The sequence below is a fragment of the Melospiza melodia genome, chromosome 4 (genome assembly GCF_035770615.1).
Source record: "Melospiza melodia melodia isolate bMelMel2 chromosome 4, bMelMel2.pri, whole genome shotgun sequence".
NCBI classification, from domain to species: domain Eukaryota; kingdom Metazoa; phylum Chordata; class Aves; order Passeriformes; family Passerellidae; genus Melospiza; species Melospiza melodia.
In genome coordinates, this window is record NC_086197.1 from 55113142 (window position 1) to 55129706 (window position 16565).

Consider the following 16565-nt stretch of genomic DNA (forward strand, 5'->3'; position numbering starts at 1 on the left):
TTGCGCTCCGCCCCGTGCGGCGCCGCTCCCCTGTTGCCGTTGCCGCGGGCTCCCCCTCGCGGGCGCGGCATGCGGCCCCGGGCGCTCCCGAGCCGGCGGGCGCCGCTCATTGGCGGCGGGCCGCGCGCCGGGATGGTGTCAGCGCGCGGCGCCAGGGCGCAGGGAGGCCCCGCCATGCGCCGTGCGGCCCGGCCATGTCGCGCCTCCCGCAGCGGGGCCTTATCCTGGCGGCCCGGGGCTGGCGCGGCGCCGCAGGTCAGACACCCCTCCTCCCCCACACCCCGCACCGCCCGCGGCTCCGGTAGCGACACCCGGCTGTCGCCGCTTACAGCCCCGCTTGCGCTTCTCGGGTCGCGGGAAAGCGGCTCTGGCCGGCGGCGCAGTGGCAGCCCCGGTCAGGGCTGAATCCTAGGGAAGAACAGGCAGTAACTTGAATAATAAAGCAACGGTAGAAAGCTCCTCGCTGCCTTCAAGGTGTTGCTTTATTTAATGCCCGCTGTGTTCGTCTGGCTGCGAGCTGTCCTGTTTGTCTGCTGTGTATGTGGAGAAACACCAATTTAAACTAGGCTGCACAAAAACCTGCAGTTACATTTCACCGCCCGGGTCTCCAGTCAAGCATCACGCAGGGAAGGCTTCGTGTTATGACTATTGGTTGTCACGCGTAAATGATCTTCAATGAGAGGCTAATGATACTGGCTCCCACAGCACATCCACGGTCTGAGTGTTTTGCTGTAAGCCTCGGAGTCTCAGCTACCTGAAAGGCAGATGTTTTCTTGTGTTATCCTTGCTTATGCTGGTGAAGGGCTAAAAGTATTTGTTCTAAGAATGGCAGCACAAATTGGTTTTCTAGTAGGCAAAAAGAGCAACCATTTTCCAAAACATCATTACCTTCTGGCTACCCTCTCCTTCCTACAGGTCTGGATAATTTGTTTTCAGGCACAAGCGCTTCTTCAGCTGCAAAAGGCTGTGATTAAGAATTCTAAAGTTTCTGACAATTAATTTTTAATTTTAGATTTTGTCTTATCATTCCCCTTCCCAGCTCACAAATGCATACTTGTAGTTGTTTTTAAAACTCACCTGCTTTGGCTGTGTGTGGTTTGGAAGTGGGATTCATAATTGCTCAGTTTGGCCAATGCTGCTGCCATGGAAGGTCAATACACAAACAGGGACTCTCGGGTATCCCCCAGACAGGAGAAGAAAATCACATTCCTGTGTAAACCTGTATTATTTGATGGCTTGTTTGCAGCATTATTAGTAAAATACAGAAGTGGAAAAGCCTTGAAAACTGTATAATTGTTCCAGATGAGGGAAAATTTTTGAAGACATAGTTGAGAAGAGACAATATAGAGATGTCGTGCTTGGAGCCCTGTGGTGTTTGAGGGAAGTAAGGGAGGGATAGTGCTGAGTGCCTCAGGAACACCATTTGTATGAATTGGGATGTGCAAACCAACAGAGCTTCCTGGGTTTTGTTGCTGGGTTGTCAGGTTAATCATATATTTGTTTATTTCTATCTGTTCCATGAGTATTTGATTGTCAGTTGAGTTGTATGCACATTGTTTCATAAACTTGTGACGCACAGCAAATGGAGAAGTTAAGGAGGTATATTTATGTTGTATAAGTGAAGGAATGCTCCTAAGAGTCTGATGACTAGCCCACAGTTCTGCAGTTTCCTAACTGGAAAGTTTTAGTTTGTTTTTTTACCTTGACATGGTGCATTTCTTTTCCTCTAGTTTGCAAGTCATGTGCTCTCCGAAGATTTTCCATCCAGCCTGCCCAGCAGAAGAAGATTCCAAACCGGTACTTGGGGCAGCCCAGCCCCTTCACACACCCACATCTGCTCAAACCAGGTGAGCCTTGGGCCCTGCATGAGCCAATCATTGATATTTTCTTGTCTCTGTTTTTCTGAGTATATAGATTTGCTGGGTCATAGAGTTGTCTGTGGCTTCAGGTGTTTATGACTGCCTTCATTAGCCAGTAATTATATTTAGTAGCTAATTTCATTGTCTGAGATGGTACTGGTTCCAAAAATAGGCTTCACATGTGATGGCTTTGATAGCTTCTTTCTTTTTTCTCATGATGTACTCAGGGTTGTTTCCTCGGGTGCTGCAGACTTTTTGTGGCTGTGGCATTTTGTGGACTCATTGTCCTGCAAATAAATATGGGTTTTATTAAGAGGGAGTTTTTTGTGCAAGCTGAAGTGTCGGAATGGTTCATATCCCATGTCTTGTGAGTCACAAAACAAAAGTGCAGTTCACCAAAGGTGAATGGGGAGGGACATTGATAAATGGACAGCACTTGTCTAAAGAATGTGCCCTGTTTACAGGAGTATTCAATATGAGGAGAAGGACAAAAAGAAGCTTGTGACTATGAAGTTAGACAGTAGAGATAGAAGCTGGGGCTGTACATTTTTTTGAGATGCATGAAAATGAACATGTAGGCATAAGATCACCACACTTAATCTAAAAAAAACAACAAACAAAAAATTGCAGCATAAATATATTCAGGAATATATCTAGGAAAACATTCTGTGTTCTTCCATAGGTGGCTATAAAAAGAGAACAGATGAATATTGTGTGTGTGTGTATAAATATATATATGTATTTATTTATTTATATATATATATATATATATATAGACCCTTGTATTTAATTGTAGAATAATTCAGGTGAGAAGGAACCTCACACAGTTAACAGGTTTTTAAATTATGCTCAAGGCTGGGCTAACTTCAGTATTAGATCAGGTTGCTTAGGGCACTCATTGACAGCTCACAGTAAACAAGGCTGACTCCTTAAAGTGCAGCCAAAGCACTGGGAGTGAATTCTAGCTATCCAAAGTATTTTTTCATTTAATAAAGTAGAGGTGGTTTCCTTAAAATTATATGACATTGTTTTATTGCAATTATTGTTTTAAAAAGCAAATGCCTTTGATGCAAAGAGAATTTCCAGGCCTCACAGCTGGAAGGCAGCTGGGATCCCCATGTTTCACCCCATTGCAGCTTCTGAAATTCACTGGACTGTGGCAGTTTAACAGCTGACTGGAATGCAGTGGAACATAGGAAATTTGCAGTATAACATTGTGGAATTGTGAGGCCAGATTGCATTAAAACAGTTTCTGTGTTCTCTGTCGTTTCTACATTCACAGAGTAAAACAAGTGTGGTGGGTTTGGGTTTATTTGGTTCTTTTTAAAGACTATTACATCTAATAGGTATTGAGCATATAATCGAAAAAGTGTAAAAATTAATGCAAATAGAACTTCCCCTCCTACTGCACTCATGCAAGAATCTACTTGCAATACAAGTCAAATGTCAATTTTTGTTCTAGAATTGCCACTGTGTAATACATGAAAGAGGAAGAAAAGATTATGAAAGTGGAAATTTAACAAACAGTATCAAAATTCAACCTACGTTAAGATAGGGTACTAGCCAAAGATACTAATTAAGGCTCTTATATTAATCTAGATCATAAATAGGGAGTCTCACAATTTTAAAAATACATACTTCAGTTGTTGCTGGTTGTCCTTTGAACTTCAGTCCTGTTTTGGTGAGTATCTTGATTGCTGTACTTCATGTCTTTTGTGACTGGAGCAGTTGAAACAGTGCCTTCATCTGAGAGATCATTTGCTTAGTTAGTGTTATTAGAAATATAGCATTTAACTTTGGAAAAATCTGAATTGTTAAATATTGACAAAAGCTACATATGCCCTGAAGAAGATCCCTTCCCTTAACAGGAGTCTGATGGCAGCCTGCAGTCGTCTGTGGTTTGTTTCTACCTGGAATCGTGACTGGTTAGACTCTGCAACCTCTGTGCTTCTGCCTGATCCCCCAGAATCTCTGACACCCAATCTGGCCCCTGTGGTTTAGAAATAGTCACTTTATGAGTTGACTTAGTGTGTATTTGAACAAACATTCTAGCTTTATCTGAGGAAATGAATGCTCAATCTCAGGAGGCAAACTTCTGTTCAATGTCCGTGCTGTAAAACCCATCAGTTTTTAGCAGTCAAAGTTCAGTTTGCCTTGCCCCCTCCTCTTTTTTTTTTTTGCACATTCTCTGCAAACATGTGGATGTTTGTTTAAATCTACCAGGTTTTGGGATTTCTACCTTTGCACAGAAATATGTAACACAGCGTCCAGTTGGTTAAAACCAATGTCTGCCTTTGCATGATGGAGAAGCAGCCTGAATGAGGATGTGCTGTAGGAATGGAAGCTGAAGAGGAGCAAGGGAAAAGGCTTGTGAGGGGTTACAAAGAAGCCATGCACGTGTAAGGCATCAGGGAGCAGGCAGGAATCAGGCATGTGACTAGTAAAATACCCTTAGTGCCTTGAATTTCTGCATCTGATTTGTTTTGTATTCACAGGAGAGGTAACCCCAGGATTGTCACAGGTGGAATATGCTCTTCGCCGACACAAACTGATGGTGTCGATCCAGAAGGAAGCCCAAGGCTGCGACGGTTTGGACCACACAGTGATTCTGCTGTCCAACCCCACGTACTACATGAGCAATGACATCCCCTATATTTTCCACCAGGACACTAATTTCCTGTACCTCTGTGGGTTTCAGGAGCCTGACAGCATCCTGGTGCTGCAGAGCATTCCTGGCAAAGCGCTGCCATCTCACAAATCCATACTTTTTGTGCCCCGGAGGGATCCAAATCGAGAGCTGTGGGATGGGCCCAGATCAGGCCCGGATGGGGCAATTGCTCTCACAGGAGTAGATGAAGCTTACACCATTGAGGAGTTCAGGCACTTGGTGGCCAAGCTGAAAGGTAACAAAAAATACAGGGAATGAGATGAGGATGGTTTGCAAAGTCTGAATGGTTCAAGTTTGGGAAGGGGTCTCTGACATCACTTTGAAACTAAAATGAACTTGAGGAATGACAAGGGGTATGGCTGTGGCAAAGGCAGTTGGAAGTTCGTGTTAGCTCTTTGAGGGTCGCCAATGGATATGTAGTTTTGAAAATTTCTCACTTTCTTGTGTATCCATGTGAATGCCAGTCTGCATATCTTTGAAATATTAAGGAACACGATAAGCAAGACCATGTTTCTGTTTTAGTCATATCTGTTTGCTGACAGAGTCAGGACCAGATGACATACAGGAAACTTGAACACTTTTTATTCATAGTAGACTTGGAAAACGATCCACACAGGGAGCTTGTTAGTCCACTCACATTTAGCTAGATGATTACTTGTCCATGAAATACAAACATTGCTGTCCTTTAGAAATATTCTTTTGCATCTCCCGTCACCACTTAGCCTCAATACCTATCGTCCAGGAAGAACTTAAATGCAGTATAAAATAAAGCTGAAGAACGCTCATGACAATAAAATAAGGGCAAGTGTGACTTTGGACGGGTCACACAACTAGAGGGAGAGAAATTTTGAGTATTAAATACCATATTGGAATCAGTTATTTTGTTCAAAAAATGATGTCTTGAAAATAGGTAAGCCACAGGGCAAAGGATGATCAAAGAAAGCATGAAATGTGTGTGAGATACAGGCTGAACAAACCTACTCAGCTTGAAAAAGAAAACAAGGCAAGATATGAGATGTGTATAGTTGGGGAAAGCACAGAGGATGACTATGATCATTCATTTCTGGTTTTCTTAATTTAAAAACAAATGGGAACACTGAATTCACATGGCATGGTTTGGCACCTCTCAAGTTATAGATCATTCATGGAAGTTTGGAATATCAAAATTAAAATGGAGTCAGAAGTTTGTAATTCTGTTGGGGAGAGGTCCATGAAAAGCAGTAAATCAGCTAAGGGCAATACTCTTTAATGAATGCCCAGTTTCTTAGATACTTTGTGTAAGCAACTGCTCATGGTTATTTTCACCAACGAAGGAGGGTCATGGTGGACATCAACAGTGACTCACCATGGCTTTTATACTCCTTTGCATTTAAAATGTTCCATGAGGAGAATGTTGATTTTAACTGATGTTCTGAATAAATTTCCACTGTGAGTGTGTCTGTTCTCAGTAAGCTCATTTTCTTTGAATGGCTGAAATAAGCAGTTGTTTCCCCAAGTGTCTTGAGGTGTTGCTGGTAATGATCTTGATTCCATGCAAAAAGGTGAATTGCTTTCCATGGTCAGTGTGGACAGGTAGACGGATTCAGGACAGGGAGAAGGATTCAGAAGGTGCACTGTGATGTGATGGCTGCTTGGCTTACACAAGTGCAACTTTGACAGGTGAACTCTGAATGGATTTGAGCCAGATACATATATTCAGTGATGGTTGTAAGCCCCATTATTTGCCCAGAAGTGGGGAGTTGTCCAGTCTATACGCTATGAATTGGTAATCTTCCAAATTTAGAAGAGATTGCTGGTATTCCGTGACACTGAAAGTGTCTATATAGTCAATCAGTGTAGATTCAGAGAAAATTCTTTTTCTCAAATGCAGCAACAGATGTCATTTAGGAGGAGTGAGTTAGTTTCTTATGTGGAGAATATGTCTGCATTTATTTGAGTGTCAACTTTTGTTTTGCCTTCCAGGTGAGTCCAACGTGGTTTGGTATGACTTGAGAAAACCAGTGCATGCAGAGCTGCACTCTGACTACATGCAGCCCCTGGCTGAGGTAAAAGCTCGGAGCAAAAACCGCATCCAGGCCGTTCGACATCTCGTGCAGAACCTTCGGCTGATCAAATCCCCGGCGGAGATTGAGAGGATGAAGATAGCTGGCCGGGTGACAGCTGAGGTAATGGGGCTGTGTGTTCCCCAATGAAGCAGTGCATTCCCTTGGTGAGGTTATATGAGCTGGAAGGAGAGCTTTGGTCTAATCTGTTGCTGAACTGCTGTGTCTCAGCCACTGGCTGGGCTTGGCTTCCTCCACAGGACAAGGGGAAACTGGAAGACTGCTTGGTCTACCAGCTTTTCTCAATTAGCACAACTCTAGTGAAGAAAAGCCAGCAGCTGTTAGACTTTGTTTAAAAGCAAAGGCTAATCTTTTCACTGCGTTCCCAGCTTCCTCTCTGCTTTCCAAAATATTTTTCTTTCCCATTCTATTATTTTTATTTTGAGGAAAACAGAATTTTTATGAAGATGTTTCCTATTAATGTGTCTGCATTCCCCCTTCACCCTCAAGTACCTTTTGAACTCATTGGCCACTTTTAAACAAATCTGACAGATACCTCAAATGCAGTTAATGTTTCATGAATGTTATTAAATAAATAGCCAAGTAGAAAAGGCAAGTACAGGTTGTCCTTCTCTGAAGGAAAAGCTGCATAAGGCAATCCCGTTATACCTGAGGGAATCCACAGGTGAGACAACTTCTAAAATGCCAAAGCATGGGATCAGCCTCAATCATCTAATTTATTTTCTTTTTTTACAAAAACTAGAGTCAGTCATCCCCTAAATACAGTTTCACAGCGAGGAATACATTTCAACTGGTTCTAGTCTTGACAGCATTTTCACCAAAGAAAATGGTGAAACCCTCTGGTTCTGGGCCAGCTGATTTTGTGCCCTCCTCAAGAGACAACAGGTGAAAAAAAACCAGTTCAGGCTCCTTTGCTAACTGAAAGTCCCTTGTTCTTCATAGGCTTTCACAGAGACTATGTTTGCCAGTAAAACCCCTGTGGATGAAGCCTTTCTGTATGCAAAGGTGAGTAGTTTGTAGCTGGAAGTGAGATGGAAGAGCTGCATGTTGGTTATCCTTCCAGGAAACCAGAAATGTCAGGTCTCTTTATCACGTTTCTCCCACTGTAGCACATTTATCCACCCAACCCTTGTGGTTCCTTGGACATACAGAAGTGTCCATGTGAGGAATTCTTCAGCTGTACTTCCTGTACCCTTATTTAAGGAGTGTAGCATTTGTCTAAGTTTCCTTCTATTGATGTCTTTTTGTACTATATTGAAATGCAAAACCTGCTAAACAATTGGAAGTAAAGTTTTCACCTTATTTTATAATACAAGTCCATTGTACAAAATTTAAGTAGTTGTAACACCTGTTTGTAAAGCCTGCTTCTCTTGCCTCTAGCCCCTTACTACATCAGATTACCACAGCCATCTTGAAGCAGTTTAGGTGCCTCTCAGTTACAAAATAAGGACTAATTGGCCTGCTCATTTGGTAAGGAACTTTGTAAGGAATTGCAGTGAGATGCCAGTTCGAGAAACATGAGCAGGATTTCACCCTCTGTTACTACATGGATGAGCCTGTGCTGACATGGCACTGGCAGTACTGAGTTGAAAACACTACTTTAATTAAAATGTATTTTACAGGTCAGTTTTCCAGTCCAGACCAGGATCGTAAAACCTTTGCTCCATGTAGGCATCCTGGAGTGTTCTGTCCCATGTGGTTAGAAAAGACAAGCTATTAACATGTTGAGGGTCTTTATGGATGTAAATTTATTAATTTCCATGCTTTCATCAGCTTCATGATTCAAGAAAGGTAAAGATCTTGAGGCTTATGGGGCTTTTTTCTTCTATCCTCTCAGACATCAAGGTAGTGTATGCTTTCAAACCTTCTTAGTTTAACAGTAATGAAAAATAGATACTGCTGTAAATATACTTTGCAATTTTAAAAGACAGAAGCAAACCATGAGTGTTGTCATGCTGACATATAGGATCTTTCAAAATTCACGAAGTTTTGTGCCAAGTAAGAGCATTATTTTATATAAGAACAAATCCTCACCTGGGTATATGCCAATGTAGTGAATGTTTGAGGCAGTATTGAATGGCTTGTACCAGAAGAAGCTTCCTGGAGATCTGGTAAAGACTTGAAAAATTCTTGAACAAGTAGATGGTTCTGGTTTTTTTTTCTCCAGAGTCCTTGAAAAATATTTAAGACTGCTTTCATTTAGTCAACTCACTTTCCAGTTTCACTTTGTATTGTTCAAATTAAGAAAACAGTTGTAGGACAAGAATTATTGTGGTTCTAGGGCAGTTAATCACCTGAATCAGCACTAATGGTTTCCTCTTCTCTGTATTGTTCCTCCAGTTTGAATTCGAGTGCCGGGCTCGTGGTGCTGACATCTTGGCATACCCCCCTGTTGTTGCTGGTGGCAACAGATCAAACACTTTGCACTATGTGAAGAATAATCAGCTCATTAAGGTAACCCTTGTGCTGTCCAGTAACTTGAAATGCAGTGCTGTGGTACAAATCTAAGTTTCCTAGCTGCTGCTTGTTTTGACTGAACAGATCAAAGCACTTCAATACATATTTTTTAAGTGAGCGAGAGAAAGGAATCCTGCCTTGCTTAATTTTACCTTGGTCAATGACAGATTCAGCTTGTCTTTCTTCCCTGTCAGTTCTTGCTGCAGCATTTTCTGAACAGTGCAAGGACTTGCAGACAGGGTTGCTGATAATTTAGTGCACGTCTGCTCTCACAGCAGCTTGCAATGCTGGGGGCCTCACAAAATAGGGGAGCCACTGTCACAGGTAGGACAAAGGCCAAGGGGATCTTCTGCTGTCACTTGCATTCCTTGGCCTTCCTTTGCAATATAAGGGCAAAGTGCATTCCTGCTCTGCTGAAGCTGAAAAGCATTTTGGTTCCATGTAGCCCAGCAAAGCAGGCAAGGGGAACAAGTAGAGAACAGATCAGCATTAAATGTTCAATAGGTGGAAGAGGAACATGTTTTGTCTTATTTTGAAGATTCTTGTTGAATTGAACTCTCCAGCTATCCTCACAATAGTTCTTTTCAATTCAGAGAAGCATTTTCAGGGGCAGTATTCCCTCACTGCCGTGCTCACTATTTACTTTTCAGAGGAGCATATTTTTCTTCTGTCTTAATGCAGAAAGAAACTTTCCCACTAGCCTTGTCTTTTCTTGAAGCTGGGATGCTAGCAGACCTTGAAATGATCTGCCGAGACAAATGTACAAAAGATATGACAGACTGCTTTTGGCAGGAAGAAGCTTCCTTTGTTGTTCTGTCATCCAAGGTCAGGCTGCTGCTGTAACTCCAGTTGCTTCTGTTAAAGTTGTTCAGTTAGATGACTGTCTCTTGTTTTTTTCCAAAACTATTAGGTAGAATATTAAACCCATAAACTTGATACTTCCTTTGCGTGCTGCTTCTTACAGATCATGTTTCCAAATAGGCTAACAAAGTGTCTAATTTGGGAGATATCTGAATGTTTCATTTAGGCTTTTACTTAGAGGGCTCTGCCTTAAAGAAAGAGGACAAGCACAGTATAAGGCATTTACTGGACAATCAAACCACAGGCTGAATTCCCTTAGTCAGTAAATTGTTACTTAGCTTGTTTAATTGCTTGGAAGATGGCAGGTGCTGTAATTTCAGATTTGCCTTAAAGAATTCAACCAGCTATTCTGAAAAAAATTAAAAGTACAATATAAAAGGATAGTTAATGGCCCGCCTATTCAGTGGGACAGTGAGGTCTGCTCCCTGCTGGTTTATCTGCTGTGTCTGTGTCACTTCACTTAACTGTACACAATGATAGCAGCTAGCACTGGAAGTAACACCAACAGTGAAATTTTGCTGCTTTAATCTTTTCCTTAACATGCTGCAGTTATGTCTGGTTGTTCCACATCATGTCTGCTGGCACAGTCATGGATCTGTGGAATGAATCTCTACCTGTGTAAATCTGTAGAGAATTTACTCCAAACTTTTAAAACATCTTACTGCTGTATTTGTTGTTAGACCCTTTAAGGCAGTGGTTTTGTTCCTGACCCTTTGTCTTTCTTCTGTGTGACTTTTTGGGAGATATGTAGTCATTGATCTGGAACAGCTTTGCTGAATTGAATTGGATATTCACATCTCCAAAAATTTTTCTTCATCACCAGATCAATCCAGAAAGACATTAAAACAGTCAAGGAAGTCCTAGAAGAGAAAGGGAAGATTGTACAAACTATTCACCAATGCATTTACAGCAGTGATACACTCTTAGATTGTGTGATACAAAGTGATTTTGCTGGGTCTTCGTATCCTATGACAAGGGTAAATTTGTAGCTGTTGGTGATCCTGTGGGGAGCTCAGAAAACATATGCTTTGGTTGCAAGTCCCCTGTGTCTCAGTCACTATAGCTGAGAACTTCTAGTGAAAGGAGTCATGGGCAGAACTTGCTGGAGTAAGTGATCCAGGTGTAAATAGCACTTGTCTCAGAGAGCAGAATAATTCAAGGCAAATGCCTTTTTCTTACTCCAAAATCTTCATCTTAAAAGTTCTGACAGTAAATAAGCATAACAGTCAGAGACTACCTTACAGAGCAACAATCCAACTGGAATAGCCTATTTATAAACAGTAGTACCTGGGGTATTACTCTGCAAAAGGAATTCACTTTTCTGCAGCTACATTGTGAAAGCAGCAGCATAACCTCCTTTCCTGCTGTCAGACAGAAAAATCAACTAATAGCTGGACTGACCCACAGAGCATTCTTTCCTGTTATTCTCCAGGATGGTGAACTGGTCTTGCTAGATGGTGGATGTGAATTTTCCTGCTATGTGAGTGACATCACACGTACCTGGCCTGTCAATGGAAGGTATGCTGCAGTAAGTTTTTTTGAAGAATTTTGATAAGTTCTTAAATGATTGATGGATTGAATGTGTGTTTAATCATAGTTTTACCATGTCCCATTCTGTGCTGCTTCAGAGTAATCAAATTATATAAAGTAATCATTCAGCTGTATTCCCCACTGCCTCATTAATTACTGCATGAATATATGTGATTATTGCTATTTTCAGCTATTACAGCATGCTTAACGTGCAGAGAGGGCTTTTGTACGTTCAGCTGTGGCTGACTCCAGTTGTGTGTAAGAGAACAGGAGTTTCAGTTGATGTGTACATAGCTCTGCCAGTTGTGAATTTGCTGATGTAGCCTTTCATACAAGGAGACAGTTGCTCTGCTTTCTGGTTTTCCCCTGCTCCATCCTTGAACTGAATCTGTACCCAGAATAGGTTCTGGGGACAAAACCTCTTTTCTCTTGGAAACAGAGATTTAGTTGTGTGACATTCCTTTACTCAATGGCCTTCAGGTTCACCAAACCCCAAGCAGAACTGTATCAAGCTGTCCTGGATATCCAGAAGTCCTGCTTGAGCCTCTGCTCTCCTGGCATGAGTCTGGAAAATATCTACAGCCTCATGCTGAGCCTTATTGGACAGAAACTGAAAGACTTGGGTGTCCTGGACAGCAGCATCACTGACAGCCATTTCTTCAAGGTACTTCAATTTTTTTACTCTAGTTTACCTGTTTACTCTAGTTTACTCCTATTAATCCTGATTGTTTTATCCTTGGGTAGTTTTAGGGCTCTAATTTGGGTCGGGAATGTGGTTTCAGGATGTCTCTTCTATTTGCTGCTGCATGTGCTTTAGTTCATGTTGTGGGCTGGTCTCAGCGCAAGAATGAATTTCTCTGAGACAGGGCTAAACTCCAAGATGTGATTCAACCATTTGGTGCACAATTTGGTCTGAAGTAATCCCCAGTCTTATATGCACATAGTGTGAATATTTGTTCCTTGGCTCTTGCTGTTTCACTCTGCAGATCCATTCCCATTGCTCTGCATTACTTGCCAGCACAGAAGCAGCTTTAGAGCACAGTCTCAAGGGAGCTATGGGCACTAACACAAGATTCTGGGTCCAGGCTTGACTGCAGGCAGTTATTCATATTTTTGTGGTCTGTTTAACATCACATAAATCTGCAGTGTCACCAAAAGGTGCAGCCTATTCTCAGTCATTCCACCTGCTGCCCCTTCTGCACCATTTTGTGTCAGTACTGGCACTCACAGAGCTACCTGGTGAACAAGACTGGGAAACTGGTCTGCCTTAGAGCTGAACCTGCAGATAAACAGGATGGGTTTTCAGTTAGAGAAGTTTACCCGCTCACTCTCACTGCGGAGCTGCACGAGTGCTGATGCCGGTACTGCAAAGATGGCGGAACCAGGTGACGGCACTACGGCTTTTGGCAGCCCGACAGGTTCCTGCCGGATTTAGTTGTGCGCCGTGCCGGTGCCATGGCAGCCCCGGCGGACGGGGGTGTCGTGCCGGATCCTTCCGGCAGGTGGAAGCACAGCCAGTGCTGTGGTCCCTGGGAATGAGGAGAGTGGAGCAGGGAGGCGTTCTCGCTGATTCCTGCTTTAGAGGGAGGGAGATCAGGATGGTGGGAGGGGAGAGGCGGTGTCCGTGCCTTGTAGAGGTGGATTAATATCATGCTGTATCTACTGAATGAAATCGGCACAGCATTTGCTCTGTTGTGCATAGGAGACCACTTTCACAGCCTGGAGCAGCTGCACTTGCTGCAGCCAGTTGTGAAGGCCTGCTGATGGGAGTTGTGCAGGGCTTGGATGTTTAAGGGGTGGGAAGGGTTAGGCAGCAAAGCCCAGCGATTTGAAGGTTGACACCATGCTGAGATGGTGATGGGTTTGGGCTGCTCTTGTCAGTGCAGGGGAAAGGCAATCTGCAATGTGCTCATAATAGGTACCTGGTGGGTTTTAAGGGCCATCCAGTTCTAGTACATGGAAGGCAGGCCCTGGTGGCCTAGGCGTGGCAGTAAGACTGCTAGTTAAGTACATAACTATTCTGTCTCTTTTCCCTTTTGTATTGGAACAAGTTGGGCTGTGTTTAACTGCCTCTGTGACACTTGTTCTGTCTTCTCTTAGGCTGTTCGAAAATACTGCCCTCATCATGTGGGCCATTACTTGGGTATGGATGTTCACGACACCCCAGATATATCCCGATCAATCCCGTTCCAGCCAGGCATGGTGATAACCATTGAACCAGGTAAAAAGCAGTCAGTGGTGGACACAAACATGCAACACTGAGGGTAACAGTATTGCATTTCAATAATTAGCTGATCCTGCAGACCAAAGCGTTCACATCCTTTCTGGTGAAGCTGGAAACTATAGCATTATTGAAAAGCCTTAAGTCATTCCCCTCCCAAAGTCATTACAGTATTAGAAAACCCTATTTCCTTCCCAAACATAGCCAAAGTAGCACATAGTGGGAGTAAACTCGGGAAGCAGAGTAGTGTAGAGCTCAGGCTGTGCAGCACAGGTGAATTGCAGTGCAGAAATCAAGGTCGATTCACTTGTGCTGTGTTCGTGCCACTGAATTTCTACCAGTCACTGGTAGTGTCTCAAGCATTGCAGTCTGCAATTTACAGGGATTCACAACTTAGCTTTGCAAATTAGGCATCCTGTGAGGAATCTTTCTTTCTCCTTGTCACTAGATTTGGAGCTGTCAGCTGGAAACTTATATTTAATGCTTGTCTCTTCTCTCTCTCTATTCAGAACATTGTTAAAATCATCACTGTGAATGTAACACTGAGAGCAAGAAGTGTGAAAAGGCCAGGTGTAGCTATGGAAGTTTTTATTAATGTGCTGATATCTTTAGGCACAGAGGGACACTTTCCTTTCTTTGCCCACCAACAGTGAGTTGGTGAGAGGGAAGAGAGTAACTTGCCATATTAAAAATTCTCAGGATCAAACACGTTATGTTGCTGAAAGTCGAACCTCACTCTCCTGGTGGTGCAGAAAGGGAAAGGTGGTGTTCTGGAGAGTGTTGTGTGTTTTAATTCCCTTTCTTCTTTCAGGCATTTATATCCCTGAGGATGATGTGAGTGCTCCGGAGAAGTTTCGTGGCATTGGTGTGCGCATTGAGGATGATGTGGTGATAACAGAGGATGCACCTCTTGTCCTGTCTGCTGACTGTCCCAAGGACATCTACCACCTTGAGCAGATCTGTGGCCGCAGCTCATGATGTCCCTTCTCTGCCCCTTTCATCCTCCTTGGGGGACACAGCCCCACAGGGATGCAGATCCCTTAGCTGGCTGTAGTTGCCACATGATGGAAGGCATGGACAGTTGATGACTGTTTCCAAGATTGGGACTGGGCAGTGGAATGCAAAAGGCTTGGATACTGAGGGATGAAAAAACAAAGTAACCTTCTCTGTGTGCAGTTTTCTTCTGATTTGTGCTGATGTGGATTCATCCCTCTGCTGCTGTGTGGATCCATGTGTTCTGGGGCCCTTTGGGGGGTTGAATTTTGTCAGTGCCACCAGATGCATAGGTACAACAGCTGAGACCAATGACCCCTTTTTTCCCCCTTAGCAGCAGTTTCACAGCAGTCAGATTTTTAAAAGGAGGCTTTTATAAATGCTGGTTTTGGATGAAAAAGTGTCAGCTTGAATTTTGTAGAACCATGTAAGGAGAGAGTCTGGTAATCAGGGAGGTGGGTTTGGTGGAGAGGTGGTTGTATCTGAAGCCAGTGGAGAATTCTTTTAGTATTTTAAAGATAAGGATGTGTTTAGGCCTTGTTCAGGCACATGCAAAATAGGCCTGCAGCAGGGAAAAACACCTTGTCTTTCAGCTTTTTGGAGTGTTTGGTAATTTCAAAAAGTACAAATAGGGCTCAGAAGGGTAGACATACCTATTCTTGCTGCCTTCCACATTCCCTTCCTTTTGTCCCAAAGGTCCATTCCTTTTTCCTGCTCTGAGTCTCTCTACCCTACGAAGCAGGGCCATGTTGATTATGCTGGACTGCACTGGTGAGCTGTTGGTTGTCTCCCAAATGTGAGGTGTCCAGTTCTGGGACAATCACAGCACCTTCCTGGCCTCTGCTTGCTGTGTGCTGCAAGTGCCAGTGACTTCAGCAGTGGAGTTTTGAAGAATCTGCCCTATGGCGAGTGTCAAGTCTCAACATGGCTTTTATGTGGAATTAATTGGAATTAAAATAATTCTTCTTTGCTGAACTCTGAAGGCATGATGAGAGCTGATTTTTGGTTTTTTCCCAAAGTGGTCTGATAATATTTTTGAAGCAGCTGCAAATGTTACTGGGGCTGGATGAGGAGTAAAGAGAAGAGTTTTCTACCCTGACCATGAGCCTACCATCCAGGCCATAGTAAATACACCCACTAGAGGCAAGCATCTGGGTATTTACTGAAAATGCTTAGACAATCAGCTATTTAACATGTGTGAAAAATGCCTCTCATCACAGCATCTCCTGTTATTTACACTTGCTGTTGCATCACCTTGCTTCCTTTCTTATGGTAGCTTTCAGTGCTCTTCATCTGTTACTCTAAATTTTCTTTCTCTTCTCTACCTGGATTGTCTATCCACTATGTCACTGCTTCCTAATCCATTGTACTTTCTTATCAACATCACTGCCTTTTCCCCAGTTTGGCCTAATTCCCCATAGTGAATGTAGCCAGAAGCATGTGAGGAAGGTGGTCAGGGTTCTGGAGTCTGACCTCTGCCTCTGTTGCTGTGTAATCTCTAGCAAAATCTGCACTTTTTTCTCTTTTTTCCCCCTCCTCTTTTTGTTTTTTTCTTTGTTTCACTTAGTGAAGGCCAAGTGGGCAGTGTCTTGCATCTCATTGCATTCAATGTGAGCTGGGTGCATGCACTGGGGTTTGAATTTTGACACCTGAAAGGCAGCCAAGGCATGCCATATTTTTGTTTTCTAAACTTGACCCAAAAAATGCTTTTTCAGGGTTTAGTGTATCAAATTTCACCCATTTAAGGGAATCTGCTAATCTCTGATGGCAGCGCTTGTTAAAATACTCCTGTGTTTCAGTGACAGCTACAGCCTAAAATGTTAGAAGGGAGGCTTCCTAAGGATGAACACAGACCTGATGAGTATTTTTGATGATGTTCTGATCTCTGATACATTTGTACCAATTACATCTGT

The 16565-nt window shown here is 43.0% G+C and overlaps 1 protein-coding gene across 1 annotated transcript; it reads left to right on the plus strand.

Annotated features, from left to right (window-relative positions):
- The first annotated feature begins 173 nt into the window (after positions 1–173).
- On the plus strand, positions 174–15627 carry XPNPEP3 (X-prolyl aminopeptidase 3). Its single transcript, XM_063154600.1, has 10 exons — positions 174–255; positions 1731–1847; positions 4355–4762; positions 6490–6692; positions 7533–7595; positions 8931–9044; positions 11341–11426; positions 11919–12102; positions 13539–13659; positions 14471–15627. Exons 1-10 carry the CDS (start codon positions 195–197, stop codon positions 14635–14637), a joined length of 1524 nt encoding a protein of 507 aa, XP_063010670.1. The 5' UTR covers positions 174–194; the 3' UTR covers positions 14638–15627.
- The last annotated feature ends 938 nt before the right edge of the window (positions 15628–16565 follow it).

What these genes read in the sequence shown, in the direction of transcription:
- XPNPEP3 (XM_063154600.1), top strand. Translation starts at nt 195, where the DNA reads ATGTCGCGCCTCCCGCAGCGGGGCCTTATCCTGGCGGCCCGGGGCTGG. An exon ending in CCCACATCTGCTCAAACCAG is followed by an intron (nt 1,848 to 4,354) that starts GTGAGCCTTGGG and finishes TTGTATTCACAG; the next exon opens with GAGAGGTAACCCCAGGATTG. An exon ending in GGTGATAACCATTGAACCAG is followed by an intron (nt 13,660 to 14,470) that starts GTAAAAAGCAGT and finishes TTCTTCTTTCAG; the next exon opens with GCATTTATATCCCTGAGGAT.